Genomic DNA, 26947 nt, shown 5'->3' with positions numbered 1-26947 from the left:
ACACACCCTGCTGCACCCCAACCCCCTGCCCTAGCCCCCTCCCACACCCCAAACCCCTCATCCCTGGCCCCACCCCCACCTGGAGCCCTCACGCCCTCCCACACCCCAACCCCCTGCTCCAGCTCGGAACCCCCTCCTGCGCCCCAAACCTCTCAGCTCAGCCCACACCCCAACCCCGGCCCATGCCCAGTGAAAGTGGGTGGGGGTGGGGGTGGGAGCAATGGAGGAAGGGGGATGGAATCAGCAGGGGCGGAGGCTTGGGAAAGGGGCGGAGAAGGGGGCGCAGCAAGGGCATTCCGTTTTATGTGACTAGAAAATTGGCAACCTTAGGAGGACTGTGGGGAGCACAGGGGAGCGTGGCAGGGGTGGCCCCAGGCCAGGCAGCGACGGGGGACAGGCAGGCGCCCTAGCCCGTCCGCATAGAGCTTCTGCAGCTGGCTTGGGAAGGCCTTCGTGCCCACAACAAAGATGGCGGCGCAGGAGCCCGACCGGGCGGGAGCTGCTCTAGCCTCCGCTCCCAACTCTATGGCGGAGGGAGTCACCTGTTGCTTTCAACCTGGCTGCGCGGGACCCGGCCCGGAGGCAGCGCGAGGCCGCGGCGGGGACGCGCAGGAGGCCAGGTGACGCCCCGCCCCCGCACCCTTCCCCCACCCGTCCGCCCACCTGGGGCCTTGTTCCCAGCCGCCTGTGTCTGTCCGGCTGGGACTCCCGGGGGGGGGGGTCCGTGTGTCTGTCTCCGGGGGGCGGGGCGGGGAGCGCGTCCGTGTGTCTGTCTCCGGGGGGCGGGGCGGGGAGCGCGTCCGTGTGTCTGTCCCCAGGAGCCCCTGCGTGCTGGGTGCAGCTTGGGGGCCGCTCCACTGGCCCTTGTGTCCCAGCCACCCCTGGGCAGTGAGCGCCTGCCCAGAGCCACCCACGGGCACCGGTGGCTGCAGGTGAGAACTAACCCTGGGAGTGGCAGGGGCAGCAGAAGTGCCATGGGGGGGTGAAGTGCCAGGTCTGAGTGCCCTCCTTGGGCCCGGCGGCCAGGCCTGAGCACCTGGGTGAGACCGCGTGTCAGACACCCAACAGACAGGTGTGGAATGGCCAGGCCATAGTGCCATCCACGGAGTGTTGGATTCATCCGTGGGGCTGTGCTAGCATCGCTGATGGCGTCCACATGGTACCTTTCTCTGCAGATCGAAGGTGTACTGAGACTAAGGCCACATCTAAACAGCCTCTGATTTTGGGTGCCTTCGTTTTTAGGGTTGCCCAGCTTGACACACCTTTGCCCAACTTCTAGAGATGCTAAGAATTCAGCCAAAGTCATTAGGAACTGTGGAGCTGTGACTGCTCAGCCAGGCCCTTCTGAAAATCATCCCCAAACTATCTAAAGTTAGACATCTAAAAATGGCAGCATTCAGGATAGGGGCCACTTGCTGAAAACCTGTCGCCCTAGTGATCTACCATGGGCAATGCAGCAAGTCAGTGGCAGAGCCAGAAACACAGCCCAGTCCTGATTGACCACTAAAGTGCTATTTGCATCCATGAGACTCCTTGAAGTGGTTCTATCTCCATGGTTCCTAATTTCCCTTGGTGGGGATTGTGTACACACGCAGCCAGAGAGGTTCTCATAACATCACACCAGTCTGCCAAGTCCCGAGATAATTGTATAGCCCTGATTACTTTTGTGTGTTTTATTTGATGGCTGTCACGTGACATTTACAGGAAAAATATCTGACTATAATAAAAAATAAATGTGCCTTTGTCTTCAATCCTCTTCCATGTTTGTGTTGTTTTTTTCTTTTGCTGGTGATCTCTTGGGTTTCTTGGTAGTGGATCTGGGAAGACGTGTATGAGATGGGGGAGTTAAACTCTAGCTTTTTGTATTTTAGTTTGACTTCCAGACACTTAATAATAGTGGGACTGTGATATTCGGAAGTATCCTGACTTACAATCATACAACTATCTAGAGTTCATATTCATGCTTCTGGCCTATTGGCTAACATACTATAAAAGCTACTGGGACAGTGGGTCTTGAAAAGTGACAAAGCTATAGCAAATTCATTACAAAAGTTATGATTAGTTTAACTTTAGGTACAATATTTGCTTTTATCTAGTCCCAGTTTGTTTGTGTAGCACCCAAATGTATGGAGATAGCTGCTATTTAACCAAATTACTTTTTAAAACAGTATTACATTAGGAAATAAGGTACTCCAGGATGTGTGTCATGCTGAGATGACAACATTTAGCACTTATTAGCACTTGCTCAAAGTGTTTTATAAACATTAACTAATCCTCCAAACTCCTTGTGAGGTAGGAAACTGAACATTATCCCCATGTTACAGAAGGGAAACTGAGTCAAGGAGATTAAATAACTTTCCCAAGGTCACACAGCCAGTCTGTGTCAGAACTGGGATTACAGCTCAGGACTGTTTTTAACAATCAACCTATTATTCGGGTGGTTTAACACTTTGCTTTTGAGGCCCATGCTGAAAATGCAAAGGTGCTGGGATGGCACAGCTCAGCCTCCATCCTCTGGTGTCTTATTGCTTTAATAAGACACACAAGTAATGTTTCATGGCTGTAGCTGGGACCACAGCTTCTTTTGCTGGTTAGGAATAGGATTTTGCTGTATTAATTATACACTCGAGATCCCTTCCAGTCCTCCAATTCTATGGTTTTTCAAGCCCCACCACAGAAATGTAGAACTTGAGAAATTTTGCCACAAAATTCCAAGGCTACTATGCCTATTAACATATTCAGCTTAATATTTTACATGTATATAGTACCTTTCATCCTGAAAGATACTGTAGTGTCCTTTGCAATAGAGAAGAAAAATCATTTGGTAGTAATTAGTATAAAGGAAATTCTTTTACGCTACTACATAAAGACAGATTCCTTGTCTCTAGCTCCTAAGCTACACATTCTGAGCTTCCCACACTAGGTCTCCCTAATTCTTGGCTTGGGCTAAACAGTTCTAGAATGAACTGCTGACTATACTACAGGTACCAAAAGGCTTTACAAAGCCTAGCTGTGATCCTGTAGTCCTTACTCGGGCAAAACTTCCATTCACGTACATGTGAGTTTTGCCTAGGTAAGGGCTGCAAGATAGGGCTCTGTATACATACAGCACTACTGAAGTGCAGCCATCTCTGGAGAGGAGGGTTGCAGCTATCCAGTGCACAGCATGCTGTGTGACAGGGAGGGAGGGAAAATTCTGGCCATTGCCAAATGTACTGTGTGTTGTATTAATTAGAAGTATCAGGCTGGAGGGTATTGAGTTGTTGATAGAAGCCTGTTTTACTGTTGCAACACTATAAAGTTAATTGGGTTATGTGTACAAGAACCCTGACCTGCTCTCCTATAGCAACCACACCATAAAAGTCCTTCAGACACTTGTTCTGCACAGAACAACAAAAACCAAAGCATAATCTGGTACTCTAAATATTCTGGAGGCTATTGATTGTGGAAAGTTTTCTTTTAAGTTTAACAAAGTGTTTCAGAGAGTAAATTGTTTGTTAGAGTCTGTTGCTTGTACTGAAAGTTCGGGGGGGGGGAAGCAGCATGAGTCGGTTCGCTGTTGGATTGTAGCTAGGGAGCTGTTGTTGAAAAATGTTCCTTTTTTTGTTTTGGCTGGTTAGGTTTTGGGGGTTGTTGTTTGTTTTAAGACAGGCAATGCATAAGAAGGGGGAGAGAAAAGAACAATAAAGGAAAATATAGCTGCTGTCTCTAATGCCTGCTGTTCTGTTGAACAAGCAGCTCATACATAGGATCCAGAGCAGAAAGTTCACCTGTCTATCTCGCTTCCTCGGTCTTGGGACAGCATTTGGAACATGCTTCTGGTCAATTTCCTTTGCATCAGGGAAGGATGCTGTCTTAGCCTGTGGCAGTGTTCAGCTAATTTTCAGAGTTGGTTAAACAAAATTAGAAAAAAAACAGAAGGGAATAAAATGGCCCCATGAGCGAGGGGGCCACAGCAACCTTAACTCTGATTTCCAGAGATAATCTGGAATCCAGCAGCAGTTGTCTGACATCCTTGCTGGTCTAGTTACTGCCCTGGATGTACCAGAGTATTCCGCAGAGGCCACAATTCGCAGGCTGAAGTGGCGGCTTTCCATATCCCAAGGATCCCACCATTCCAATAACTCTCTTTCAAACAGTGTCTAGAAGGGACATGATGAACCATCCCTGTTCCCTCACTTTAACCATTCAAGAATAATCTCCAGTGCCTGAAACATCGACACCTCCTTCCATTTACTGAAGCCATCAGGCTGTTCTGCTAATTTGTGATCTTCTAAAAGTCTCTTACAGTTGGTATCGCTACTTCCACCTTTTCATGTTCTCTATATGTATAAATATCTTCTTGCTGTATGTTCCAGTCTATGCATCTGATGAAGTGGGCTGTAGCCCATGAAAGCTTATGCTCAAATAAATTTGTTAGCCTCTAAGGTGCCACAAGTACTCCTGTTCTTTTTGCGGATACAGACTAACACGGCTGCTACTCTGAAACCTAAAAGTCTCTGGACATCATATGGCCTACCATGATTTTTTTTTTGCCCTTTAGTTTCAGCAAGACTCCAGCCCAGTGTGTAGGCCTCACCACAGCATCTATCCTTACAAAAAATGCTGGAGGATCTTTAATGTTCGTGTAGAGCAGACAAGGCATCTTTTAAAAGCAGCAAAGAGTCCTGTGGCACCTTATAGACTAACAGACGTTTTGGAGCATTAGCTTTTGTGCATGCATCCGACGAAGTGGGTATTCACCCACAAAAGCTCATGCTCCAAAACATCTGTTTGTCTATAAGGTGCCACAGGACTTTTTGCTGCTTTTACAGATCCAGACTAACACGGCTACCCCTCTGATACAAGGCATCTTTTGTTTTTTAAGGTCTCATCTGAAAGATCCACAGGCTGTAAAGTGCACGGAATTCAGTGTATCTACTACAACGGGACAAAAGATAAGAAGCTTCCACTGGGATTTGATCCTGTGTTTCCAGAGCAGAGAGATTTGAAAGATGACACTTAAATAATTTATACAATTATAGACGTGCCATCTTTAGCTCTCTAGTTAATATAAAGGGCTTTGACATGGATCTCTGCACCAGTAGGAAAAAAGAGTTGTGTTGTATGTGAGAGAACATTCTCGTCCTGCCTGTAAGTGAAATTCTGGTAGTCTAGCAACAGAGACTCATGGGCCTGCTACCCTAAAGTAACAGGTATTAAGAGAAACTGGGAAAAAATCAGAATTTGGGGATAATTCCACCTCCAGAATGTGTGTGTTAGTCAAGAAGTTTCCAGGATAAAATGAAACTAGGTATTTCCATTAGTACTATACCATGATAACCATACCATCACTATAGGAGAGTGTTTTCTGGAGCTCCATTGCAAAGACCCAACGTGTAGGTCATGTAAGGGGGAGGGAAAATTCCTTCTGTTCATGCAGGTACATCAGAGAACGGATGTGGGTAGCACTGGCCGGGACAGTTTATGGGGATGTCTATACAACAAAAGCTGTGCATGAGCGAGCTTGAATCCAGCTGTTGTGGGTAACGATAGCAATCGAGACAATGCAGCGTGGGCTTATCTGTGCAGGGCTTGCACTACCTGTGTTGGAGCCACGTTGTTCTGTCTTTCACTGCTACTGTTATCCGTGCTAGCTGGATTCAAACTAGCTCAGGTAGGCTAGCCCGTGCACAGCTACTGCTTTGTAGATATACCCTGAGATACGTAGGATGGTGTAATAACCTGCTGAACCATAGTATCAAGAATGCTGCGAGCAAAGGTATTTGATAGAGAAAGGAATAGATTTTCAAGTAGTCACTTCACACCTTTTTCTAAATGACACCACTTTTCTCTCAGCCCAGCTTGAGAAATGGCTCTGCCCAAGTGAGTTTTGTGGAAACCAAATAAGCAGTCCATCCAATATGGCAACTTGAACCCATCCTGCCAGGATACCTGTATTCAGCTGGTAAGCTCCCCTGAGCACACTGTTGGCACTTTAATAGGTTGGGTTTTATTATATATGACCCTCCAAAAGATGACAAGGGATTCCAGTGGTCTGAGATCTTCAGCTTTGACAGTGTAAAACTATCAGGTTGTAAGCACAGCCAGGGGATGACACAATCACTTCTGAAAGAACCGATCAAGGCAGAATGACAGCAATGCCATTTCTTGGCTATGCATGAAAGAAGAGCTATGTTTTTGCATAGGAAACTAGGAAGAGTTCTCAGGCCCATTTTATTATGGTGAAAAATAATTAAGGAGTTCTGTGTGGAGAGCTGAGCCAGCTAACCCCCACCAAAGAGGTGGTTATGTTAAAATCCACACTGCAGTTGTGGCTGGAGGCTTAAAAGAATGATAGCATCGTTTCAGTACAATTGTGTTTGCGCCCTGGGGAAAATTATTTCCCCTGCTTTTAGATTTCTCACTGCATTATAAACCTCGTCCCCTTCAAAACTCTGCTTAAAGGATGAGATCTGGTAACAGAGCCCCCAGTTAATCCTCTCACGTCATAAATAGAAGAAGGTACGGCACCAAAGACCTTTCTGCTGTCCTAAAGTAAGGCATTCTGAAACTTCGATAACACAAAACAGAATTTGCAAGGATTAGTTTGATCTTGAAGAATCAGTTTCCAAATATTTTTCCATGGGTTTTTATTTAATTTTCTCTATTTCAGGAGAATAACTACAAACGAAATCTGATAGGCAGGAGAGCCTTCAGCCTTCACAATCATTCCAGATGAATGTGCCACATGAAAGGGAAGGAGAGGTCTGAGATACAAGGTCCTGTATCACTGGAAGAGAAATTCTGGATGGTCTGTGTCCCTTAGAAGGAGGTCTGTCTCAAAGACAGGTGCCTGGGTCGGCAGGTGTGCTTGTCCTCTTTCATTTTTCTTGAGGGCTCAATGCTTGTGGTCTCCAGTGGAGTACATTCAGGAGATCTTACAGCCTTTAAATTAAAAACTTTGAATATAATGGCTTGGCTTTGTAATGAATAGGTTTATATAAGTACGGCTCTTGTTGATGGATATGGTAAAATACTATCCTGTTGACGTGTCATTCTGAGACGTATAATTAAGAGACTACGCCAACTGGCCCTCTCCTGGCCATACATAATATTCTGAAACCAGATGTTTTTCCATTTGCTAAGTGGGGCGTGGGAGCCGATGGAAGCAACATACTTTCATCACCTCACTGTTTTCTGATAAAATAACTGATGGAGCATTGTCTCTTCTGACCACACTAGCTAGGACTGCTCTGCTCATGAAATTGCATCTGAAGATAGTGTAATGAATCCACTGAGCTATAATAGGTCAGCAGAGGGCAGTGTGATGAATCTGCTAAGGAAGACTCTGCTGCTGGTCTTCTAGTTCTGGAGTGGCAGGTGCTGGATCAGCAAGTGAGAGAAGGTTCCAGCAGCTGGGAGGACGGTTGGAGATGTGGGGGAAGAGTCCCTAAGGCAGCAGCCGAGGGCAACCGAACTGGGGTTCCTGGAATTGCTTGTGCACTGTTTAAGAATAACCAGACTCATGTAGATAAGAACATGCACATGCAAACACACACATCACATTATGCCTGACTCAGTAACACCCATTTCTCTCCAGCAACCGAAACTAGCCTCCTGCAAGGCCGCTGAAATCAGACACTGCTCATCCGAGAGGCAGCCTTATTCTATCACGCCCATCTCCAGAGGGGTTTCATAGAGAGAATGCTAGTTACATAGAATCGACTAGTTTATCGGCCTTCGACTGATAAGCTGAGGTGACCTCCAAACTTCAGAAGGCCGAATCCCATAAAGCCGTTGCTTTGACTAGATTAGTCTCTTAAGTTTACTAAAGTAGTGATTTCCAGACTCGTGTGAGTTGGAAAAGAATGGACTCCAATGCTGGAACTGCTAGTCCTACTGGGCCCAGACATCTGGCAGCAGCGGGGACCTAGCAATGGCGCTAACTCAGTTACTGAAGTTGTCGGGTCTGTCATTTAAAAACCATCTTGCTGTGAGGCTGATCCATGAACTAACGCTTCCTTGCAAATTTCATTGATGTCCTCTGCTGAGATGGATGCTCTGCATTCAGTTTGGGATCTGCTAATGATCTGGGAGTCAGGAGACCTGGGTTCTGGTTCCCAGTTCTGCCAGACATCATGTATGAACTTGGTCAAATCACTTTACTACTTGATGACTCAGCTTCCTCGTCTGTAAAATAATAATGACTACCATCGCAGAGAAGTTGAGGCCTAACCAATATCTGTGCATTGAAAGGCGTGAAAAGTATAAATGTCTTTGATTGAGAAAAGGGTGGCTGGATATTTTTTATTTGGGGGGTGGGGTACACTAAATAATAATCACCAGTATTTTACTGCTGGTCTGGGCTTGAGCAAAGGAGACTGTTTTTGCCAATTTAGTCTGCCTGGACAGGGAATAAATCTGGACCATGTCCTGCCATAATGCTGCTACCACAATCAGCACATCATAGGCTAGCTGCTCTTGGTGAGTAGGTATCCCAAGGAAGAATAGCCTTCAAAGGAAGGTGATCTCTGGCTGGGAGGATAATGGGAAGTGGCCCACTGAGGATGGGGTTAAGCAGTATGGGGAGATAGAGCCTGGTTCAGGCATCCCAGAAGACTGTCTCACATTCTGTGGTAGTGGGGTGGGTGTCCTTTGTCACTAATTGATATCAAATTACAGGGGAGTTCGTAGCATATAGTGTTATGAAAAGTCTCCCTCTGTAGCTCCAGGAACTAAGGGAGCTCAGCAGTGGAGACATTCTTCACTTTTGTTTGCCATTTTCCTCTGTGGCAGGGAAGTTGAGGGCTATGGAGGACTCACTGAAAAGCACTCAGATTATCCAAACTCTGCCCATGCCTCCTCTGGCATGGAACTTCTCATGTATATATCACAAAAGGGTTTCCTTTCTTCAGAGGCCTGTTAAAGGTGGGTTTCTCTGAGAACAAAATCATAAATCTGGCTGTATTAGGAGATAAAAATGAAGTTTGGGGAGATGCTAAAATAGTCATTCTGAGAAAGCTTAGAAGGACTCTACGCACATTGACTGAAGCTTCTTTCTAATGTCTGTCTGTCTACTTCCCATAAATGTGGGACATTCTCTTTGTTTGGAAACCAACCTGGGTAGTTCTGGGGGACAAAATAGTTACAAACCGACATCTTCTCAGGAGTTGTCAAAGGTTTTGGAAAGGGATTGTAAATGATCAGTTAGTAGTTGGTCTGAGCTGCAATATTCCAGTTGCTGATTTATTTATCCTTTATGTTCCTCTCCTCCCAGTCTGATGTTCCCCTGCAAGTGCCGTTGATTAAGGAGACAAGTGACTTTGCCAGTTCTATTGATCAGAATAAATTACTAGCAACTAATTTATGGACCTCGCAGAAGTGCCTTTGATGTGGTGGGCTGTGCTCTATTGTTCAGTAAATTGGGTTGTCAGAAAAAGTTATTGTTACATTTTATTGTTACAGTTCTCTCGCATAGCAATATTGGCCAGCCTTGTGGAAATGATGAAAATCTCTTCTCCTACCAGCAGAATGTCATGATGGTTCTGAGTAAGAGGGTGATGAACTCTCTCCCTACCAGTAGTGACTGTAACAAGGACATTCCAGGTGCTCTGTATTTATTGTCCATCTATGGTTTCTGTAAAGGCTAATGACCTTTCTTGGACTTGCAAGCTCAGGGAATTTGCTAGTGACCAGCGATTGCAGGTTGGGCTTGGAATCTGCAGAACTGTTGCTTAGTACAGTCTCCCCAACAAAGAGATTCTGAGGTCAGAATTTTGCTAGTAATTGGGTTGATGGTGCTTGAGGCAGAAGAGAATCTAGCTCTTCTGTGGATAAAAAGTTGCAAGGTTGATGATGGCAAACTGATTTTTGCCAGTCAACTAAGAAAATATGATTCATTTAAAAAAACACATGGACAGCAGAGAGGTGTTTGTTTATGATCAGCTTCCACAACTGATGATATGACATTTACAGAAGTAAGAAACTTACTAGCAAAAAGTCCTCCTAAGCGGAAATGGAAAAGCAGTGCAACAAGCAGACACATAAAGGGGTGGCAAATGGCCAGGCCTCCATGTTGGAGAGCTCTTATTAGAGTACTTTCTTGCTTTTGTTTTATTGCAATGTTATGAAATGGGAATTTTCATGTTGCAATTACTGCAAAAAGCCTTTTTGGTTAATAATAATACATTTGCCTTGCTGGAGATGTCTTCCTTCCTTTGTTGTTTTTGCAGGTATGTTATTTATTTAGCTTCTTTTTTTGATGCCCCTCACTGTGAGCATTTGAGCATCTCCAAAGAAGAATGATGTCAATACCACCTCATTATTACTTACCTATGGGAAAGAGTCAGGCAGGGGAGGGGTCTTTTAACTATTACATTTAGAAACGTGGGAATACTGGCAGAAGGCTGCAGTTGCAGAAGAGCTTGGGAGAACAAGTGGGTTTGGCCTTTAGCTCTTAACAAATTGAGATTGGTGGTGGTTCTTATTCCAGCTGATAGTGAGTACTGTAGTCTGGGTCCAGCTGCTGGGAAATTCTGTCTTCGGTGGTAATGAGCCTCCCCCACTGTGCCGGTGAAACTGAGCTGTCGTGGGAAGTTTTGGTGGCACAGGGAAAGATGTCCTTCAGGACCCATTCCAGGCAAGACTGAAAACCAGGAGAGCAACCTTGAACTGGACTTGGTCCATTGGGGAGTCAGTGCAGGGACAAGCAAATCAGGGTAACATATTCCCAGCAACCTATGCTGCTGAGCAGAAGAGCTGCTGTATTTTGAATTCCTGACAGCTTTGTCATGACTTGGGGCTTGCTTTGTTCCTAAATATAGAGAACTGCAGTAGCTGGGCCTAGGTGTTACAAAGATGTAGATCATGATGGACAGATCTGAGTCCAGTAGGATTGGGTGTGCCCCTCTGGCCAGCAGCAGATGGAAGTGGGTTTCATCACTGCATGTGTTTCATCACTGCATGTGTTGTTGCCCAGACTCAGTGCAAAGATTTGGAGGACCTCAACCAGACCACAGCAACAATCTGATGGCAGATGCCTTTGATAAATGGGGCTGTTATAGAATGAGGGAGTTTCTTCTCCCCCACCAGTATTGCTACAGTTTTGTCTGGGCTCATCTTCAGCCAACCACTCTTCATCCAGGTGCTAATCTCAGATAGGCAGTGAGAAAGCTGGGTGACAGGGTTATCTCAGTTTGATGTAAAGGATGCATTGAGCTCGGTGTCATCTGGGTACATCTGGCTTTCCAGCTCATGGTCTCCCACTAACTGCCACAGTGGCTTCTTAGAGAGATTGATAGGAGGGGGATTTAGCCTTGTGAGTCTTCTAGGGAGAGGTGCAATTGCCCATAGTGACCCTAGGAAGAAAGGCCAAAACCATTGCAGGCCATTTCCACCTACTCCTGCCTCTGGGATGCAGGACAGGAAAGTTTAATAATCAACAGTATCAAATGCTGCATGGGAGTCCACCACGAGGAGTATAGATGGTCTTCCCTGCTTCCCACAACCCGTTTAGTTTAACAAAGAGAAGGATACGGGGTGACTGGATCACAGTCTGTAAGTACCTACGTGGGGAACAAACATTTGATAAGAGAGGGCTTTTCATTCTAGCAGCCAAAGGTCTAACACAATCCAATGGCTGGAAGTTAAAGCTAGACAAATTCAGTCTGGAAAGAAGGTGTAAATTTTTAACAGTGAGGGTAATTAGCCCTTAGAATAACTTCCCACGGTCATGGCGAATTCTCCATCACTGACCATGTTTAAATCAAGGTTTGGTGTTTATCTAAAAGATCTCTCTATTCAGGGTAGCACTCTGGCCTGTGCAATGCAGGAGGGCAGGCTAAATGATCGCAGTGGCCCCGTCTGGCCTTGGAGTCTGTGAATCTCTCTCATTTGCCAGAGTTGTTTACTCTGCTCCCTGCTCTGCCCGAGCACAGAATGCTGCTGTGATGGGTTCTAAACCCTGGCATGGTTGGCAGAGTACCTGCCAATGTGGTGCCACTGTCTGGTGTTCAGCCTGCTGATGCAGGGGGTTCTGTGTCTGGAGATAAATTCCAGATGGCTCTTCCAGAATACACAGGAGCCCTGCTGTTCTCTGGCCAATGGGGGGCCTCCAAAACTCTATTCACACATGAAAACAAAGCTTATAACCTGGCTGGAAGTGCTGTTCCCTGCAGGGGCCCCTCAAACCTGCTGCTGAGCACAATGGGGTAGCTGTTTGTATCCAGTTAGCTCTGGTAAAGTCCTCTCTGTGTGCAGCCTTGATTCCTATCAGAGCTGGTGCTCAGCACCTCACAGGGTTGCTCTCCTAGAGGCCTGTGCTGCCTAATTTAGGGTTTGATCCTGCTCCCAGTTAATCAAGGGAGTTTTTCCACTGACGTGTACTGGAAGTGTGATCATGCCTGTAGATTGTAAGCTCTTTGGGGTTGTGACCACGTCAGGCTGTCTGTATAGTGCCAACATCGCTCACCAGGAATCATGATACCATCCTCAAGTAGGCGTCTGTGCCCACGTATGTAACTCAGGCCCTGCAGTGAGAGGTTGCCTGCTGTGCCATCAGCTGGCATGTACCGCAAGCACAAGAGGGAAGTTATGAGTGAGACGGTGGGATAGCGTCTCTCCAGCGGTTCAGACTGCACTCTGACGCTAGCAGAGAGAGTGTGGGTGGACAGTGCAGTCCTGCCCTTGCTTGTGTGGGAGGTCTGTGATCCTTAGAACGCCCCTGCTCAGTTACTGTTATCAAATGCTCCCATTGTGGTCACATTCATCTACAGAACAGCTCATTCACAAAGCACAACAGTAGGCTCCTGTTTGTGCAGGATTCTGCTGGCGCTACTCTGCCTGACCAGGAGACCCTTGATATTTTGGCTGGCAGACTAGTTGGCTGTGCCCTGCCTGGTATTCCCTTGTGAAAGCTGCTATAGGCTGCCCTTTCCCTGAAAGGCACTATCCTGGCATTTACAAAGCCAGGCATCACTGAAAACACTGTTAGCTGGAAGAGCCGTCCTCTCCCTCAGGGAGCAAGCAATACCCGAAGCCTTTCTTCATCGGAGTCCATCCTGCCATCTGATTCTGCAACGCTGCAGCTTGCCACGTGTTAGGATTTCTTGCTGTACTACACCTGCTGAGTGGGGGAGCTTTACTCTGCACTTGTGAAAGCCTTTCACACCAGTAGCAGAGAGAAGCTGTGAAACACAGAGCAGTCGGACTATGTTGGGCTGATATCTCTGGTGGCTCCTCATACTGCAGGTAACTCCTATGACAGTTCCCCAGGGCAATGTGCTGGACCGGTGGAGTTCATGAATTGTTTTGATTGCATGAGCCTACATGGAGGTGTTGTGCATGTGAATGCTCTAGTCTCATTCTTGCCTCTGAAATTATATGAGGTTTTTTTCCCCACTTAAAGAAACCCATTTAAAGAGACATGGATCTTGAAGGAATCATTCGAGACTCTCTGATGTGCTTCATCCAGTCCCACATCCCTGATGCCGATCTCAGGTATGTTCCAGCTCATCTTTTGAATTTGGACTTTCTATTAGTTGCCCCTTTACCCCTTTTATTAAACTCCAGGTCTGATGTTCTATCCTCCATGTATTGTATTCTGCTGCCCCTCAATCTAGATCTCAGGGGCGCATGGAATTTGTCCAAAGTCTGCTAGAACCCTCTCACCATCCATAACTTAGTGTTACCATTTAGTAGCTTCCAGTGAAACTAAGGAATAAGGTTATTAACTTCTTGTGCAGTAACACAGATCTCTCTAGCACCTATCATCTTAAAGGGATCCCAGAGTGCGTTTCAAACAGCAGACTGATATACCCGTACATAGTTTATATAACAAGAACTTTGCCCACTAGTGAAATGCAGCCATCTCTAGGTTGGAATGCGGTGGCTGTTTTGCAGTACGTGGCAGCCGTGTGCAGGCTTAGGACAGAAAGCGAAGAAGAGTACTATAGAAGTAGATTGTTGACCTGAAATTCTATCTACAGAGTGCAATTACCCTTGGAATCTGCCCGAAACACCAGAATTAACATTGTCACAAGTCTTCAGGACCTTGCTCAGACATTGTAACTCCAACAATATTGTCCTCCCTCCCCCAGCAGTGTACTGGGATATTACTTTAGTGATGACTGGGAAGGAAGATGGTCACAAATTAAACTGTACAAGTCATTTTCTGCAGGACCTCAGATTATCCCTGAAAATCTGCCCTACAACTATTGACGAGGTCCTACCTGCCTTCACTTGTGAGATCTGATTCAATCACAGCACAGGAAGCTGGCCAAGTGGGTCCTGTGACTGCAGTTGCACTAGGTGGGAGGGCACTAGAGGGGTGAGTATCTGTTAGCTCAAGTCCCTACGCTTGTGTTCTCCTTGTCTCCAGCGGGATGGATGAAGTCTTCTTCTCCTACATCGCTAGTGTCCTGGAAGAATTAGGTTCACCAGAGTCATCCGAGGAGAACTTTGATATGGATGCCTTTGTGGAAATGATGGAGGCATATATCCCTGGCTTTGCAGAAATCAACAGGTGTGTGCCTTTAATCATCTGGGACATACATGCCACACTCAGGAACTGGGTCTAAGTGTCTTAGTACCACAGAGCTCAGTTGTCGAATTAAGCAGCTCAGTGCTTTGGTTTAAGGATCTTCTGGTCCCAAAACCATGCAGTCGTGTACGGAATCTGGCCTTTACTTGGTTATGTGATGACTAATACCAGTACAGATTGCAAGCAGGCCCCAGGCCTTCTGAGACCCCAGTTTGTTGTACTGGATTTACTATGGCACTAGCCTGCTGCACACATTGGCTTTACAGGGTCCATCTTTCTAGATCAGTGGCTCAGCAATATGGTTGTTTTGCATAGATTGGGTCGCATGTTCTCAGTGTAGAATTCCAGAAGCAGCTGTCTGCTGTTAGTGACTCTCACAACCCCTGCCAGGTGTGTGGGGAATACTACACAGATACTATACAGTGATTTCAGGGTGGGGGACTTGTAGATACCTAGATCAGCAGGAGAAGCTTGTATTGGAAGGCGACAATGCTTATGCTCCCTATGCCAATCACACTGCAACTGTCTCTTGCAGCGGGAACATTTGTGAAATGATGTTTGCCCTCTCGGAAAGGCTCAGCGAAGCTCGCAACAAAGGTAAGTTGTACAGTGGGCGCTCAGGCATGCGGAGGTGCATCAAGGATGTGGTTTTAGTCTTAAATTCCCTGAGGGATGGGGAGCGTCGCAGAACAATGCATGATCTTGCTATTTTAAGCTGGGATATTTAGGAGAGTCTCACATGAGAGTCTGAATCGCTTGACTTCTGATCGGATTGTCAGAGTCTTGACAGGAGCGTGTGGGAGGGTTGGTAGCTTGGAATGCGCTTGTTTGTGGCTGAACTAGAGGCACTTGTGTGGGAAAATCCACTTGAACAAATCCCTAGGGTTGCTGGTTATCCCAACCGCATATGAAGCGAATGCAGAGTAAGGGGAAGGTTCCCTGTACAAGGCTATTGCCCCTGACATATCTAGAGGGGTCTTGTGTATAGTTTGGAAACAGGATTGGACAGACCAGGTCAAATCCTCCTTCCAAAGCCAGTAAGTTGGGGATTTCTCTCTGCATTCCCGTTAGCAGCATGGCTCAAGGGTTGCAAACCCAGACAGTCTATTGTACATGATAATTAGCCTGAGAGAATCAGCTGGATTCTCTGTCATTGGCGTCTGTAAGTCGAGATAGGATGCCTTTCTAAAGGAACTGCTCTACCCCACCCAGGAGTTAGGGGCTGGCTGCAGGAATTTCTGGGTGAGGGTCTCTGACCTGTGCTATGCAGGAGGGCAGACATAATGGTCCCTTCTGGCCTTAGAATCTGAGAGTCAGCTGTATCAGTGCAGTAAAGCAAAGCAGTAGCTTTCTGCCTGAGAACAGATGTGTAAAATCTCTGGTGGCGAGACCCATCGGGGCAGAGGGGTCCAGATTTTGCCCAAATGAAGCCTCACTGGCATCTCATCTGGAGCCAAAAGGCCCCACATAATAGAGCAGATTGCTCTGCCCTTATTGTGCATACCGGAGAGCAGCCTACAGGTAACATAATAATACACAGCATGGCCACAGCACCCTCCAAGCTACCATCTCAAGGTGCCTCACATGCACGGGGAAGTATCGCCTCCACTTTACAGATGTGGAAACTGAGGCATATACCCTCTAAATGACTTCCTCTTATCACACAGGGAGTCTGTGTTAGAGCTGGGAGAAAAGAACCCAGGGATCCTGATTCCCAATCCAGTGCACTAACCATCTCTCACACACACACACACACGCACGACAATGCTGGCTTCATCAAAGCAGCCTGACCACATTGCACACTGGGCCTTACAGTGTGCAGGAGCCTTGCCTATATGTGAATTAATTCCCAGACAACAATTGAGAGTATGTACCAGTTACTTAATACAGGGATGGTGTAATTTACCCAATCCCAGCTATACAAACCCCAGAAATTCATTTAAAAGATTAAGGTGTCACTTAAAAGAAATCCAAACATGTTAAGATCAGGAAACACACAGTTAAGGCACCCAAGCAACCTTAACTCTGCCCCACTGTGGGCTGTATGAACAAGGTGGCAGCCATATCTGGTTGGCAGTAGTAGGAGAGCATTGGCTGGAAACCAATCATGGAGAAAGGAATTTGTGCTGGCATACGGCACAGTAGCAACCTTGTCTTTTCCATAACGAAAGGTATAGGTAGCAGTAACCTTTACAGGGTTGCTCATAAATAAATGTGCACTGTGTCTTTAAGGAAAGGTTTGCCAAAAGGCTGTGGAAAGCATGAGCAGAGCCCCTGCTGAAGAGCTGAACCAGAGCGAAGAGCTGGGGGAAGGAGCTTCTGATGAGAGGAGGCTGCATATACCAGCAGAGGGAGCCATAGCTCAGGTACTGGGATGTTGCCATAGAGAACTAGACACAGGACAGACAGAGTTGCATGCCATAGGTTACCATGGGGGTCTGGACATACTCTGGCTCTGTGGGGCTATATGTGGTGTAGGTGGCCAGAAGCAGTATTCTCTCAGGATGTGACCTCAGCTTGTGTGATATGATGAGCAAGGTCTTGTCAGTTCTGGGAGGGGAACCTCCCAGGAAAACTCAAAGGTTGCCAGAAGTGGTGTGGGCAACTCCACAGCTCGTGCTCTTCCCTCTGAATCAGCACGGAACCAGCCCTGCAGCTGGGGGACGCTGTGCTACTTTCTGGATGGGAGGTAGCAGAGGGTCTGCCTGCTTGTCATTAAAGAGCCAATGGACTTTTCACAAAAGCCAAATTCCGAGACTGTCTGCTGCATTCTGCATCCCTAACCCCCCCCCCCCCAGTTCTAATTTCTTATAGTCTCCATTTCCTGTCCTAAACCATCATACGGCTTCCCCTTTCCACCGGACAGGTGGCTGCATTTCAGTGGTTGGTGCCGTGGTTCCTGAAGAGAGAGTTTGCAGAACTTGTTCAGAATGTTTGTACTGTGCTGGATAACAAGCACTGATTAAATACGAGCCATTGTCCTCCATCCCCTCTGTGCAATTCAGGGACAAGCCGTGCTCCAGCTGTAGAGAGCATTGCTCAGCTGGTATCCCCACTGTGAGCACTTCCCTGCACACCCGGTCCCATCCCTGCTCTCTTTCCCCCTGCACTGGGGCAGGAACGTGCTTACTGATGCCCTATTCTTGCTTAGTGATTGTCACCATTTGCCACTTGCTTTATAGAAACTGTCATTGCTGCACTTCAGCATCTCTGCTGCAGCGGTAGCATGCTGTGCTTAAACCCCTCCCCGCCCCCATTCGCTGCGACTCCACACGCTGGGAGTGCCAGTTGTCAGGGCTACAGGTAAATGGGCCAGTTCCCAGAATCTCTGTCTCGGGGGGGATGGATGTGCAGCAGCACAGTAGTCAAATGAGCCAACACCCAGAAGACCTACCTTGGGGAACTGCTAATCTGCTGGCAAGAGGTAGGCCAATAACATCCAGACTCCTTGCTGCTGTGTGTGCGGGCAGGGCCTGCAAAGAGCTAAACCCATAACTAGCTCCCCAGCTTCAGGGATGAGGCTTGCACCTGCCCCTGTGAGAAGACCTGGTTCTAGTGAAGCTGTGGAAAAACATCTGGCTTAGTGGAAACCAATTTTCCTGGCCTAAAGTGCCAAGCCCCTCGCTGCCCTCCAGGCTCATCCCAGGTCTGTCTCACCCTGACCAGGGAGCAGAAGGTGACCTGAAGGATGGGGTGGAGCTGCTCCTGGAGATGTTCCCAGCCTGCACCCTCAGCCAGGCTCAGAAGGCACTGGCCATGGTGCTGGGAAACCTGGAAGAGGCGGTGCAGTTACTGGTGGAGGAGAAGGTGGAACCTGGCCCAGGGGGCGCTAACCTGAAGGTATTGTGGCCCTGACAGCAGCACTGGGGGGTGGGGATTGGAGGAAGCAGTGTCCACAAATACAGCAGGGCATCACACAAGTTGAAACGTGATTCTTTACCTCTGAAAGTGGCTGTGGGGATCTTCCATGTCCCCATAGCAAATGGAAGAGGCCAGCAGGTCTTCACCCTGTGAGTAGAGCAGTGAGAGCCCACTGAGCTGGCTCCTTCCCCAGGGACTCCAGGTACAGGCTGTCCAGCTTGCTGGGCTGCCATAAGAGAGGTTGTGCCACAGGCATTCTCCTCCCCTAACGTCAACTGGCTGGCAGCCAGGGTGGCTTCTCCACACAGGGACTAGCTAACAGGATGGAATTGAACAGGCTGATTGCTTTGTAGCTCACCCACATCCTTTCCTACTCTCTAATCCCAGGAGACAGCAAGGCCCCGCCGAGCACCCAAACAAGCGGACCTCAAACGATTTATCTTACAGAAGTAAGTACCAAGCAGCAAGGATCTGCTCATGTCCTTGTTGAGTGGCAAGAACGGGCTCTGATGAGGAGCTCAGGGAAAAGGTCACAAATAGAACTTGCCCACCCAGGCTACCCTACCAAACCAACCTATCCGAGAGCTTTGGTATGTGCCACTCTGCAGTTGAGCCATTGGTAAGGAGAGGATCCTGGCATGTCTGGGCCATGGCTAATCTCAAAATGCAGGCCCAGTCAGAGAAGGGATGTGAACTCTACTCGGGGTGTCCTCATTGATTCTTACAGCCATATTTGGTTCAGACAAGCCTAAAGCCGCTATGCATAAGTGCAGAAGCTGCACCTGCACCCACCCAGCTGGGATCTGCCCCTCCCTATGTCACCACCAGCGATAAGCAACAGTTGGAATTCAGCTGGCGGGTGTGAGCAAGGCAGAATGGAACCCAGCTCGCTTTCCCAGAGCCGTGCTGTCTGCCAAGGGCTAACCTAGCTCCAGCTGATCTGACACAAGCTTGGCGTGATCGCGAGGGAGCAGATGCGTTGACTTAAAAAGGTGCCACTTAGTCACATATGCTAACCTCACTTTAATGGTGGCATTGGCAAGGTCCTGCCCTTACAACACAACTCAAGCACAGTGATTGAGAGCAGTCCTCTAGCTGGAAATACACAGGAGCAGCTATTCTAGCTCGGGGGGTGGGGGAATGACCAAGGCGGGCTGTGCTGTCACATAGTTGTATTGGCTCCAGAGTGGGAACAGAAGTAAAGAACTCATCAGTGCCGTGAGCAAGTACCTGTGCATCAGTCAAACATGGAGCGAGGTGACACTTTACTCCTCAAACAAACCCCTTTAGTAAAGGATTATAGTGCATTAAGTTTTGAAGGAGTCATCTCTGAAAGGAGAGATGCAGCCACTTCTGCACTGTGCTACCAGGAATCCACCGTCGTGTCCTTCAGCTGTGTGGTGCTCAGAACACGTTGTCGGTGATGCCCGCCCACAGAGATTGGAAAGTAACTAACCTGCTTCCTAAAATAGATCGGAACTGGGCCCTTACATCTCTGAGCAGCTCTTGATAGGGCAGGATTATGGCCCCAGATCCTCCAAAGTATTTAGGTGCCTAAATCCCATTTAGGAGCTAGGCACCTAAATACCTTGGTGATCTGGGCCTGCCTGAGCAAACCAAGTAGCCAGTCTGCCTTCAGGTACACTTCACACGGCCTGGGACATCGCTCCAGGGACCGTTAGCTGCTTGTGCAGGATCCCACCCATCGGAAGGATAGCACCTCTGATGCTGCAGTACCTCCTCCCTCCCACTGTTAGTCCTAGGCTCATCCCCAGTGTTCCAGCTGGAAGTCGGGGGCAGCAGCTGTTGAGGTCACACTGAAAATGGGGCAGGGGGGTAAGGAAACGGGATGTGAGTAGCCCATGATAGTCAGTGTTGTGTGTGGCAGCTTTCATTAATGTGTTTGTTTCAGATACATGATGGTGGACAGCGAGGAGGACCAGAAAACACACAGGCCGGTGCCGCCAAAGGAGGTGAGGAGAGCCACACTCGGCATGGCTATGAGAGTCTTTGGCTGTAACAGGGTCTAACTACCGGTCGGCAGCAGAGCAAATCTGCCACAGTGAAACCCCCGTTCATAGAGCCTTTGGCTGGAGGGAAGGGGGAACTGGTGCAGCCAAGAGAGGTGTAAGAAGGGCAGCAGGGGCTGCCCCCACCCCGCGGCAGATCCCCCCCTCCGCCCTGAGGCGCACCCACCCCCCCACAGCAGCTCCCCACCCTCAGGCACTCACCCCTGCTCCGTGCACGAGCACCCCGAGCACGCCGTTGCTGCTTCACTTCTCCCACCTCCCAGGCTTGCGGCGCCAATCAGCTTACTTGCTGCAGGCGGCCCTCCTTGTGCTCCCCTGCCTCAGCTCCCTCTGCCTAAATGCCGGCAGCGACCGGGGTGGCCGAAGATCCAGCCGCCGCGGTCACTGCCGAAGAAAATGGCGCCCCCCAAATCCCAGTGCCCTAGGCGACCATCTAGGTCGCCTAAATGGTTGCACCGGCCCTGATTGCACCTGACCCACAGACCCACCCAGGGCTCCCATCACTTTCCACTTCACGTCAATTTCACTTCCTTCCTAGGCTCCCAAGAAACTGATCCGCTACATTGACAACCAGGTGGTGAGTACAAAGGGAGAAAGGTACAAAGACATTAAGAAGCCAGAGAGTGAGGAGATGAAGAGAACTTACATCAGCCTCAAGCCAGCCAAGAAATACAAATTCCACTGACGGACGTTCCCTCCAAGGCATCGTCCTCTACCCTGCTGCCTGAGGCATGGAGGGACAGCCCTGAGGCTTTCTACACTCCTCTAACTGGAACTAACCTACCACTGGGAGCCAGCATGCTGCTGTCAGCCTCTAATTATAGCATGATGCCACAGAGGATCCTGTTCAGCAACGCCGTTTGTGTAACCCTCCAAATTGTCCCGCCACAGCCAGGAGCCAGATGTCGCTATAGTAAATTTGACCAACCCAGCTGCTGTGTGTCCTGGACCTCTCTGCCATTCCTTGCATGGGGATTTTTTATAGCTAATGTGTGGCTAGTGCAGTTCACAGCCCTCTTTTTAAATGTGTGTGCAATGATGTTGATTGTGATGGTTAGTAAAGATGGTGTGAATCAGTGTGGAATTCAGACAGACCATGTCTGCTCCTGGGAAGGGTCACCAGGGTCTCATGGTTGGTTGGAGGCTCAAGCTGCATCCTTCTCTCTCTGCCACACCCCTGCCCGGGGCATGAAATGGTGCCTGCAGACTGGCTACATGCAGCTCCTTTAGCAGTTTGAATGCACAGTGAGTGTAAGGGCTTAGGCTAGAAACTAGGCCTGGTATTGTGAGCTCCCCACACCTCTGCCAGCACAATTCCTGCTGGATCTGCAGCGCCCCGATGTGGCTAGCAGCTGAAGACACCCCTAGGGGGCCCTGCTATTTCAGGGCTGGAACCTGAGTGGCAGCCAGCAGCCCTGTGATGAGCAGGAGACACTGCTCAGGATGAAGGCTTGCTACACTTCTGACCAAACTCAGATGTGAACTGAGTTCCCTGGCAGTAAGAACCCACAGAGACCTCACTCTTCTCCCTGCTGTAGCAGTTGGGAGTCAGGCCCCCCCTCTCCAGGGCTACTGTCACTTTCCTCTCCAGCCCATACTTGGAGCTAGGGCTGTGACTCCTAGCTCTCATCGAGCCACGTGCTAAGAACAGCAGGGTAGCTGCAGTAGCACATGCAGCGAGTGGTGGTACAGGCTAGCTGCCCGGATCCACAGCTGCCCGGTCAGGGTGACTAGCCTGTGCCACTGCTGTTGGAAGATGGCCCACCCAGAGGGAGCAGAGCCCTCTGGTTTCTGACAAGGTCATGCCAGCGTGCTGCAGCTATCAGTGAGACGCCCTCCCCCGAGCTCAGCAAGCCCTGTCCTGGCTGGGAGGAGAGCTCACACTTCCCCTTCAATAGGGCAGAGGTGGTCTGGTTTATTCAACAGTTCTGCAGCCAGTCCATGGCCATAGTCCCTGCACAGTGTCCTGCTCTCTGTACAGCCGATGCCCAGCATGCTGGGCTTAGAGATTTTAAATATTGCTTAAATAATATATCCCATTTACCAGCCGACCTGGCCCTGCCGGGACATGTTCAGCACCACGGTGCTGCTGAGAGTGCCTCTCGCTTTTCAAACCACTGCAAAGGGCTGCTGCTTCCCCCAGGAGGCAATGAGGGAGCCCTATTACAAACACAGCAGTGGCTAAAGAGCACCAAGGGGGCGAGGGGTAGAGGGAGGTCAGGGAGCCCGATCAGGATCAGCCACACTGATGGGACTGACTGCTCCCTCTGAGAGTCTCAGCAGCAATTTCTTAAGCACCCTCCGGGAGGCAGAGGCCAACTGGGCTCTCTCCCCCCTTCAGCAGCAGCCATCCCCCTCCTCTAGATCTGAAGGTTAATGAAGGGGGCGAATCCAACCCCGTCCTGCAGGAGAACAAGGGCCCTCTGCAGCGGCAGCTCCACATCCAGCTCCACCCCACGGCCACGGAGGATGCTCAGGCTGGACTCAGCCACCTTGTGACAGTGTTTCACCTTCAGCGAGCGCAGCTTGGTGCAGTACTCGGCCAGGACCCTGACAAGAGAGAGCGCAGGCTGGAGGCCACAGCTCCTGCTCCAAGCACCCCCCTGCCCTGTTACTGGAAGATGAATCTGTGTTACACCCAATACCCCTGTCCCATGGGAGGAGGACCTTGCCTGGGCATGAGCACATGCAGGAGATGATAATCTGGTGATCAGCTCAATCCTGATCCCTCTCCATGGCGTCCTAGAGAGCTTACTGTAGCCAAGCCCACATTGGTGCATCTAGTATCTACACTGTCCTCTAGGGCTTGGCAGCAGCCTCCCCCAGCAGCGCAGAGCTCCCACTACACCCAGCACCACAGAAGCAAGCAAGGAAGAGACCCTGCCTCCCTTCTCTCTGATCTCCACCCCCCACTCTGACCCCACATGGAGGGCCCCCACCCTGCATGCACAGTTAAGCAAACTTGGTACCTAATGGACTCGTTCTTGACTCGCAGACACCCGGTGAGGTCCAGGTGCTCCAGCTCACGGCAGCACTTGGCAATCTCCTCCACTGCCGTGTCGCCCACGTTGGCATTGACAGCCAGAGAGAGGGACTTCAGCCTGCTGCACTTCTGCACCAGGTAGCAGATGGCTTCATCCTTCAGCTGGCGACAAGCTGTCAGGTCCAGAGACTCAAGGCCTTTGCAGTGGTCAGCCAGGCTGCGCAGAGAGAGGCTGTCCACCCACTCGCAGTGAGCCAGGCAGAGAGAGCGCACGTTGGGGCAGCTCAGCGAGATGGCCACCAAGGCATGCCGGCTCAGCTGCAGGCAGCTGCTCAGCTGGATCTCCTGCAGGTGGTGGTTCTGGCCAATCACAGGAAGCAGCTCCTTGTCAGTCAGCCAATCAGAGCAGTTCTGGAGCGCTAAATGTTGCAGGACTTCATTGTCTTTCAGAAGGTTACAGAAAGCAGCTTTGGGGAGATGAGGGCCGACCTGCGTTGGGAGAACAGAGAAGGAGACCTCCAGTGTTTCAACACTGCCCTGGCTCTTAGTTTCTCTACCCCACCAGTCTCTTCCTTGCACCAGAGACATTAAAGAGCCAGAGGAGACCTGGTAGGTCACCAAATCCACCCCCCGTGCCAGGGTTGCAGCACTTCCTGCAGCTTCTCCACTTCAGTGGCCCAAGTGATGGGGCTCCTACAGCTTCCCTTAAGAGACCAATCCACAGTACAAGAATTCTTGCCATCAAGAAGTTATTCCAGCTCTTCAATCCAAGGTTACCTCCTCTTAATGCCCTTGCATTGCTTCTGTTTCTAAATCCTTGCCTCTCTACATTCTCCAGCTGTAATCACTTGCAGACAGTCCTGCCCCTCTTAGTCAGTGCTAGGGCAAGCAATGCCCATTTTGCTCTTTTTTTTTTAATTTTTCCCAGCCAGTCACTCCTTCCATTCAATCTCTCCTAAGCTATGCAAGTCCCCATGTGAACGCACGTCTTTTGAATAACTGCGACTCAAGTGAATTTAGCCACAGTTAGTAACAAACTGAATTTAACTAAATCCACTTGAGCCACTGCTACTCCATAATAAGTGTGTTCACTCAGACTTGCACTAAAATAACTCCACTGGTTTTATTTGTAACTGGTTTAACATCCACCTCTTACTATTTCTGTGCTGATTTGTGCGTAGACCAGCTCTTCACTGAGGCCCAACCTGTAATCTCCTGTGTTTCCTATTCAGCAGGAAGAGCCGTCCCTGCAGCCCCCTGTACCACCTTTCCAGTAAGGCTGGAAGAACACTTGGCTTGGTGAGTTCCAGCCCCTAAGGCTGGACACACCTGCACACATTGTATTCCCATCCCCCCGCCTCAAGGAGCCAGACCCATCTAGACACATCATATTCCACACACAGCTGCATGCATCATTCCCACCCGCCTCCACACCTGGGCAAAACAGAGTGTGTCCCATTCCCGGCCTAGGGCCTCTCTGCTCCCGCCCTGCTGGTGCTTGGATAAAGCCATGGGAGGGGCTTCTGGTTTCATCATTCTTGTCAGCCTAATGGCCTATTATTAACAAACAAATCTGCTCACTGCTGAGACCTAAATCACTCCTGTCAGCCCCTGAAAGCATTGGGGGGGGGGGGAGGTGTTAACCAGAGCAAATAATCTCACTGTGATTTGCCTCCCTCCCTCCCACCTAGCCTGACTTTCCCATTGTAGGTTCTTCCCACAGGTAACAGCTCTCCCCAGGGCCAAGCGTAGAACTGTCGCATACCTGGCTGGAGTCAAAGCAGCGCATGTCGGCCAAGTACAGCTGGATGAGAGTCTGGAATGCCTTGCTGACCCTCTGCAGGCTCAGGAGCTGTCGCAGCGACAGATGGCAGAGGATGTGTGGCACCAGGATGTCCTCCCAGGGCAGGTCCAGGAGGTGGCCCCTTAAGGAAAAGCAAAAGCAGGTAAACCCTGGGGAGCCAGTTAGACCCTGTTTCTAGTAAAAGCCCAACCTGCTTCACAACAGTGGCTGGGCAGCAGCCAACCACTACGTCAAGAAAACAAGCTGCCAGAAGGAGAAACTAGTTGCTAGAGGCTGCTGTTAGCAGACTCCCAGGCTGGGGCTGGATTTTCTCTCTCGTGAAGCTTCCCAGGGGATCTCAGATGTGCTCCCACTCCAGTCAAGCCCTCCATCCTTCAGGGTGTCAAAAAGACCTCCCGATTCCCAGCTGCTGGACAGGTGTTCTCTTGACAGTGAGGACAGTAAGCTGCAGTGCGAGGCCAACTGCACCCAGCCAGTCTTTTTAGCTCCTATTCTGTCGCACACCCAATCCTTCCCATTCAAGGTCTAACCAGACAGGCGGTCTGCAGTGGGGGCAGCCAGTGTTCCGTGTAAATGGGGGGGAGGGGCTGTCATGCAGGCCCTGGCACTATGTAAGTGGCTCTGCTGTGGCAGAACAGCGCCCAGCACCCTCTGATGAGGTGCAGAGGGCACAAGAAACACATCATACAGCACAAGCAGCCTCCAGGGGGGAGAAAATACATTTTCTGCTTCAAGTTTTGTCTTTTTTTTTTTTAAAGGAACTGAAACATGGAGCAGTAACTAGATTTCTGTGCTTTAAAAGAGAGCTAGAGCAACTGCCTCAGCATGGCTGTCAGGCAGTAACTCTTCTAGCTACCATTGCGAGTGCCTCTCTGCAAACTAATTCCAGCAGCAGAGAAGGTAATTGGGGAGTCACTTCCACCCAGAGCCAGTAAATACACACTCCCCAGTCCAGCCGTGTCAGCAGTGCCTACACCTCTCCTGCCCTCCCCATCGCCTTGCTCATCACTGAGCTTTCAACCCAGGGAAAGCTACAGAGAGAGTGTGTCACCTGCAGAGGCAGCTGTGGCGGGGGTTGGTGATGGAGCTAGGGCACCAGCAAGGAATGACCCACTTCCTGCCCAGCAGCTGCGAGGAAGCCTTGGGCCAGGGCAGGCAGGCGGGCTCCCATGCACATAGCAAGCCAGCAGCACTAAGTGCCCTCCTGCCAGTCTAGGCAGAGAGACCAAGCCCTGCATGGGTCACAGAGACCAGCTCCCTGCCAGCAGCGCTGGCTCCCATGCAAGGGTGAAAGCGCCACGGCAGGGGCTGCTCTGGCCCTAAACACCACCTGCCTCCAGGGGCACTGCCCGCTCCGACCCGGCACAGCTGGGGGCGCTGCCCCTCCCCCTCCCCGGCCGGGCACAGCTGGGGGCGCTGCCGCTGCCCCTCCCCCTCCCCGGCCGGGCACAGCTGGGGGCGCTGCCCGTCCCCCTCCCCGGCCGGGCACAGCTGGGGGCGCTGCCCCGCCCCAAGCCGGGCACAGCTGCTGGTACCTGGGGCAGGACCGAGTCTCCCCTGGCAGCTCCATGGGGTTCTGGTCCAGTCTTCGCCAGCCGGCCGGCTCGCTTACCCCGCCCCTCGCGATGACGTGTCAATGGCGCCGGGCGCCTGCTAAGCATGTCATCCACCGGCGTGCCGCTCAGCGGGGCGGAAATGCGGGTGCCCCCTCCGACAGACCAACTCAATCGAGCGCTACAGCGTCGACC

The 26947-nt window shown here is 49.9% G+C and overlaps 2 protein-coding genes across 6 annotated transcripts; one reads left to right on the top strand and one right to left on the bottom strand.

Annotated features, from left to right (window-relative positions):
- Positions 1 to 479: 479 nt before the first annotated feature.
- On the top strand, positions 480 to 21187 carry CUEDC2 (CUE domain containing 2). Of its 4 annotated transcripts, none has more exons than XM_039547464.1 (9): positions 480 to 620; positions 13388 to 13479; positions 14360 to 14503; positions 15057 to 15118; positions 16754 to 16887; positions 18188 to 18361; positions 18770 to 18831; positions 20295 to 20355; positions 20951 to 21187. In XM_039547464.1, the coding sequence occupies exons 2-9, from the start codon at positions 13406 to 13408 to the stop codon at positions 21095 to 21097; spliced, it is 858 nt and encodes a 285-aa protein (XP_039403398.1). In that variant the 5' UTR covers positions 480 to 620; positions 13388 to 13405; the 3' UTR covers positions 21098 to 21187. The 4 variants fall into 4 exon arrangements, with proteins under 4 accessions (XP_039403398.1, XP_039403399.1, XP_039403397.1 ...); XM_039547465.1 differs by lacking the exon at positions 480 to 620 and adding an exon at positions 914 to 932; XM_039547463.1 differs by lacking the exon at positions 480 to 620 and adding an exon at positions 6726 to 6847.
- Positions 1576 to 26947, bottom strand: FBXL15 (F-box and leucine rich repeat protein 15). 2 transcript variants are annotated; one of them, XM_039547462.1, is made up of 4 exons: positions 26735 to 26947; positions 25161 to 25320; positions 23382 to 23884; positions 1576 to 1817 (listed from the first exon to the last, which is right to left on the bottom strand). In XM_039547462.1, the coding sequence occupies exons 1-4, from the start codon at positions 26767 to 26769 to the stop codon at positions 1748 to 1750; spliced, it is 768 nt and encodes a 255-aa protein (XP_039403396.1). In that variant the 5' UTR covers positions 26770 to 26947; the 3' UTR covers positions 1576 to 1747. The 2 variants fall into 2 exon arrangements, with proteins under 2 accessions (XP_039403396.1, XP_039403395.1); XM_039547461.1 differs by lacking the exon at positions 1576 to 1817 and adding an exon at positions 21290 to 22962 and having other exon boundaries at positions 26735 to 26943.

Source organism: Mauremys reevesii, linkage group 7 (genome assembly GCF_016161935.1).
Source record: "Mauremys reevesii isolate NIE-2019 linkage group 7, ASM1616193v1, whole genome shotgun sequence".
Taxonomy (NCBI): domain Eukaryota; kingdom Metazoa; phylum Chordata; order Testudines; family Geoemydidae; genus Mauremys; species Mauremys reevesii.
The sequence above is the reverse complement of the archived record's forward strand: the minus strand, read 5'-3'. Positions and strand labels throughout refer to the sequence as shown.

Excerpts from the sequence above, each read along its gene's own strand:
- FBXL15 (XM_039547461.1), bottom strand. The coding sequence starts at position 26,769 with ATGGAGCTGCCAGGGGAGACTCGGTCCTGCCCCAG. Across the intron at positions 23,885-25,160 it reads GCTGCTTTGACTCCAGCCAG|GTCGGCCCTCATCTCCCCAA; the intron begins GTATGCGACAGT and ends CTCCCAACGCAG. Across the intron at positions 22,963-23,381 it reads GTCAAGAACGAGTCCATTAG|GGTCCTGGCCGAGTACTGCA; the intron begins GTACCAAGTTTG and ends CTCTCTTGTCAG.
- CUEDC2 (XM_039547464.1), top strand. The coding sequence starts at position 13,406 with ATGGATCTTGAAGGAATCATTCGAGACTCTCTGATGTGCTTCATCCAG. Across the intron at positions 15,119-16,753 it reads CAGCGAAGCTCGCAACAAAG|GAAAGGTTTGCCAAAAGGCT; the intron begins GTAAGTTGTACA and ends TGTGTCTTTAAG. Across the intron at positions 18,362-18,769 it reads CAGGGGGCGCTAACCTGAAG|GAGACAGCAAGGCCCCGCCG; the intron begins GTATTGTGGCCC and ends CTCTAATCCCAG.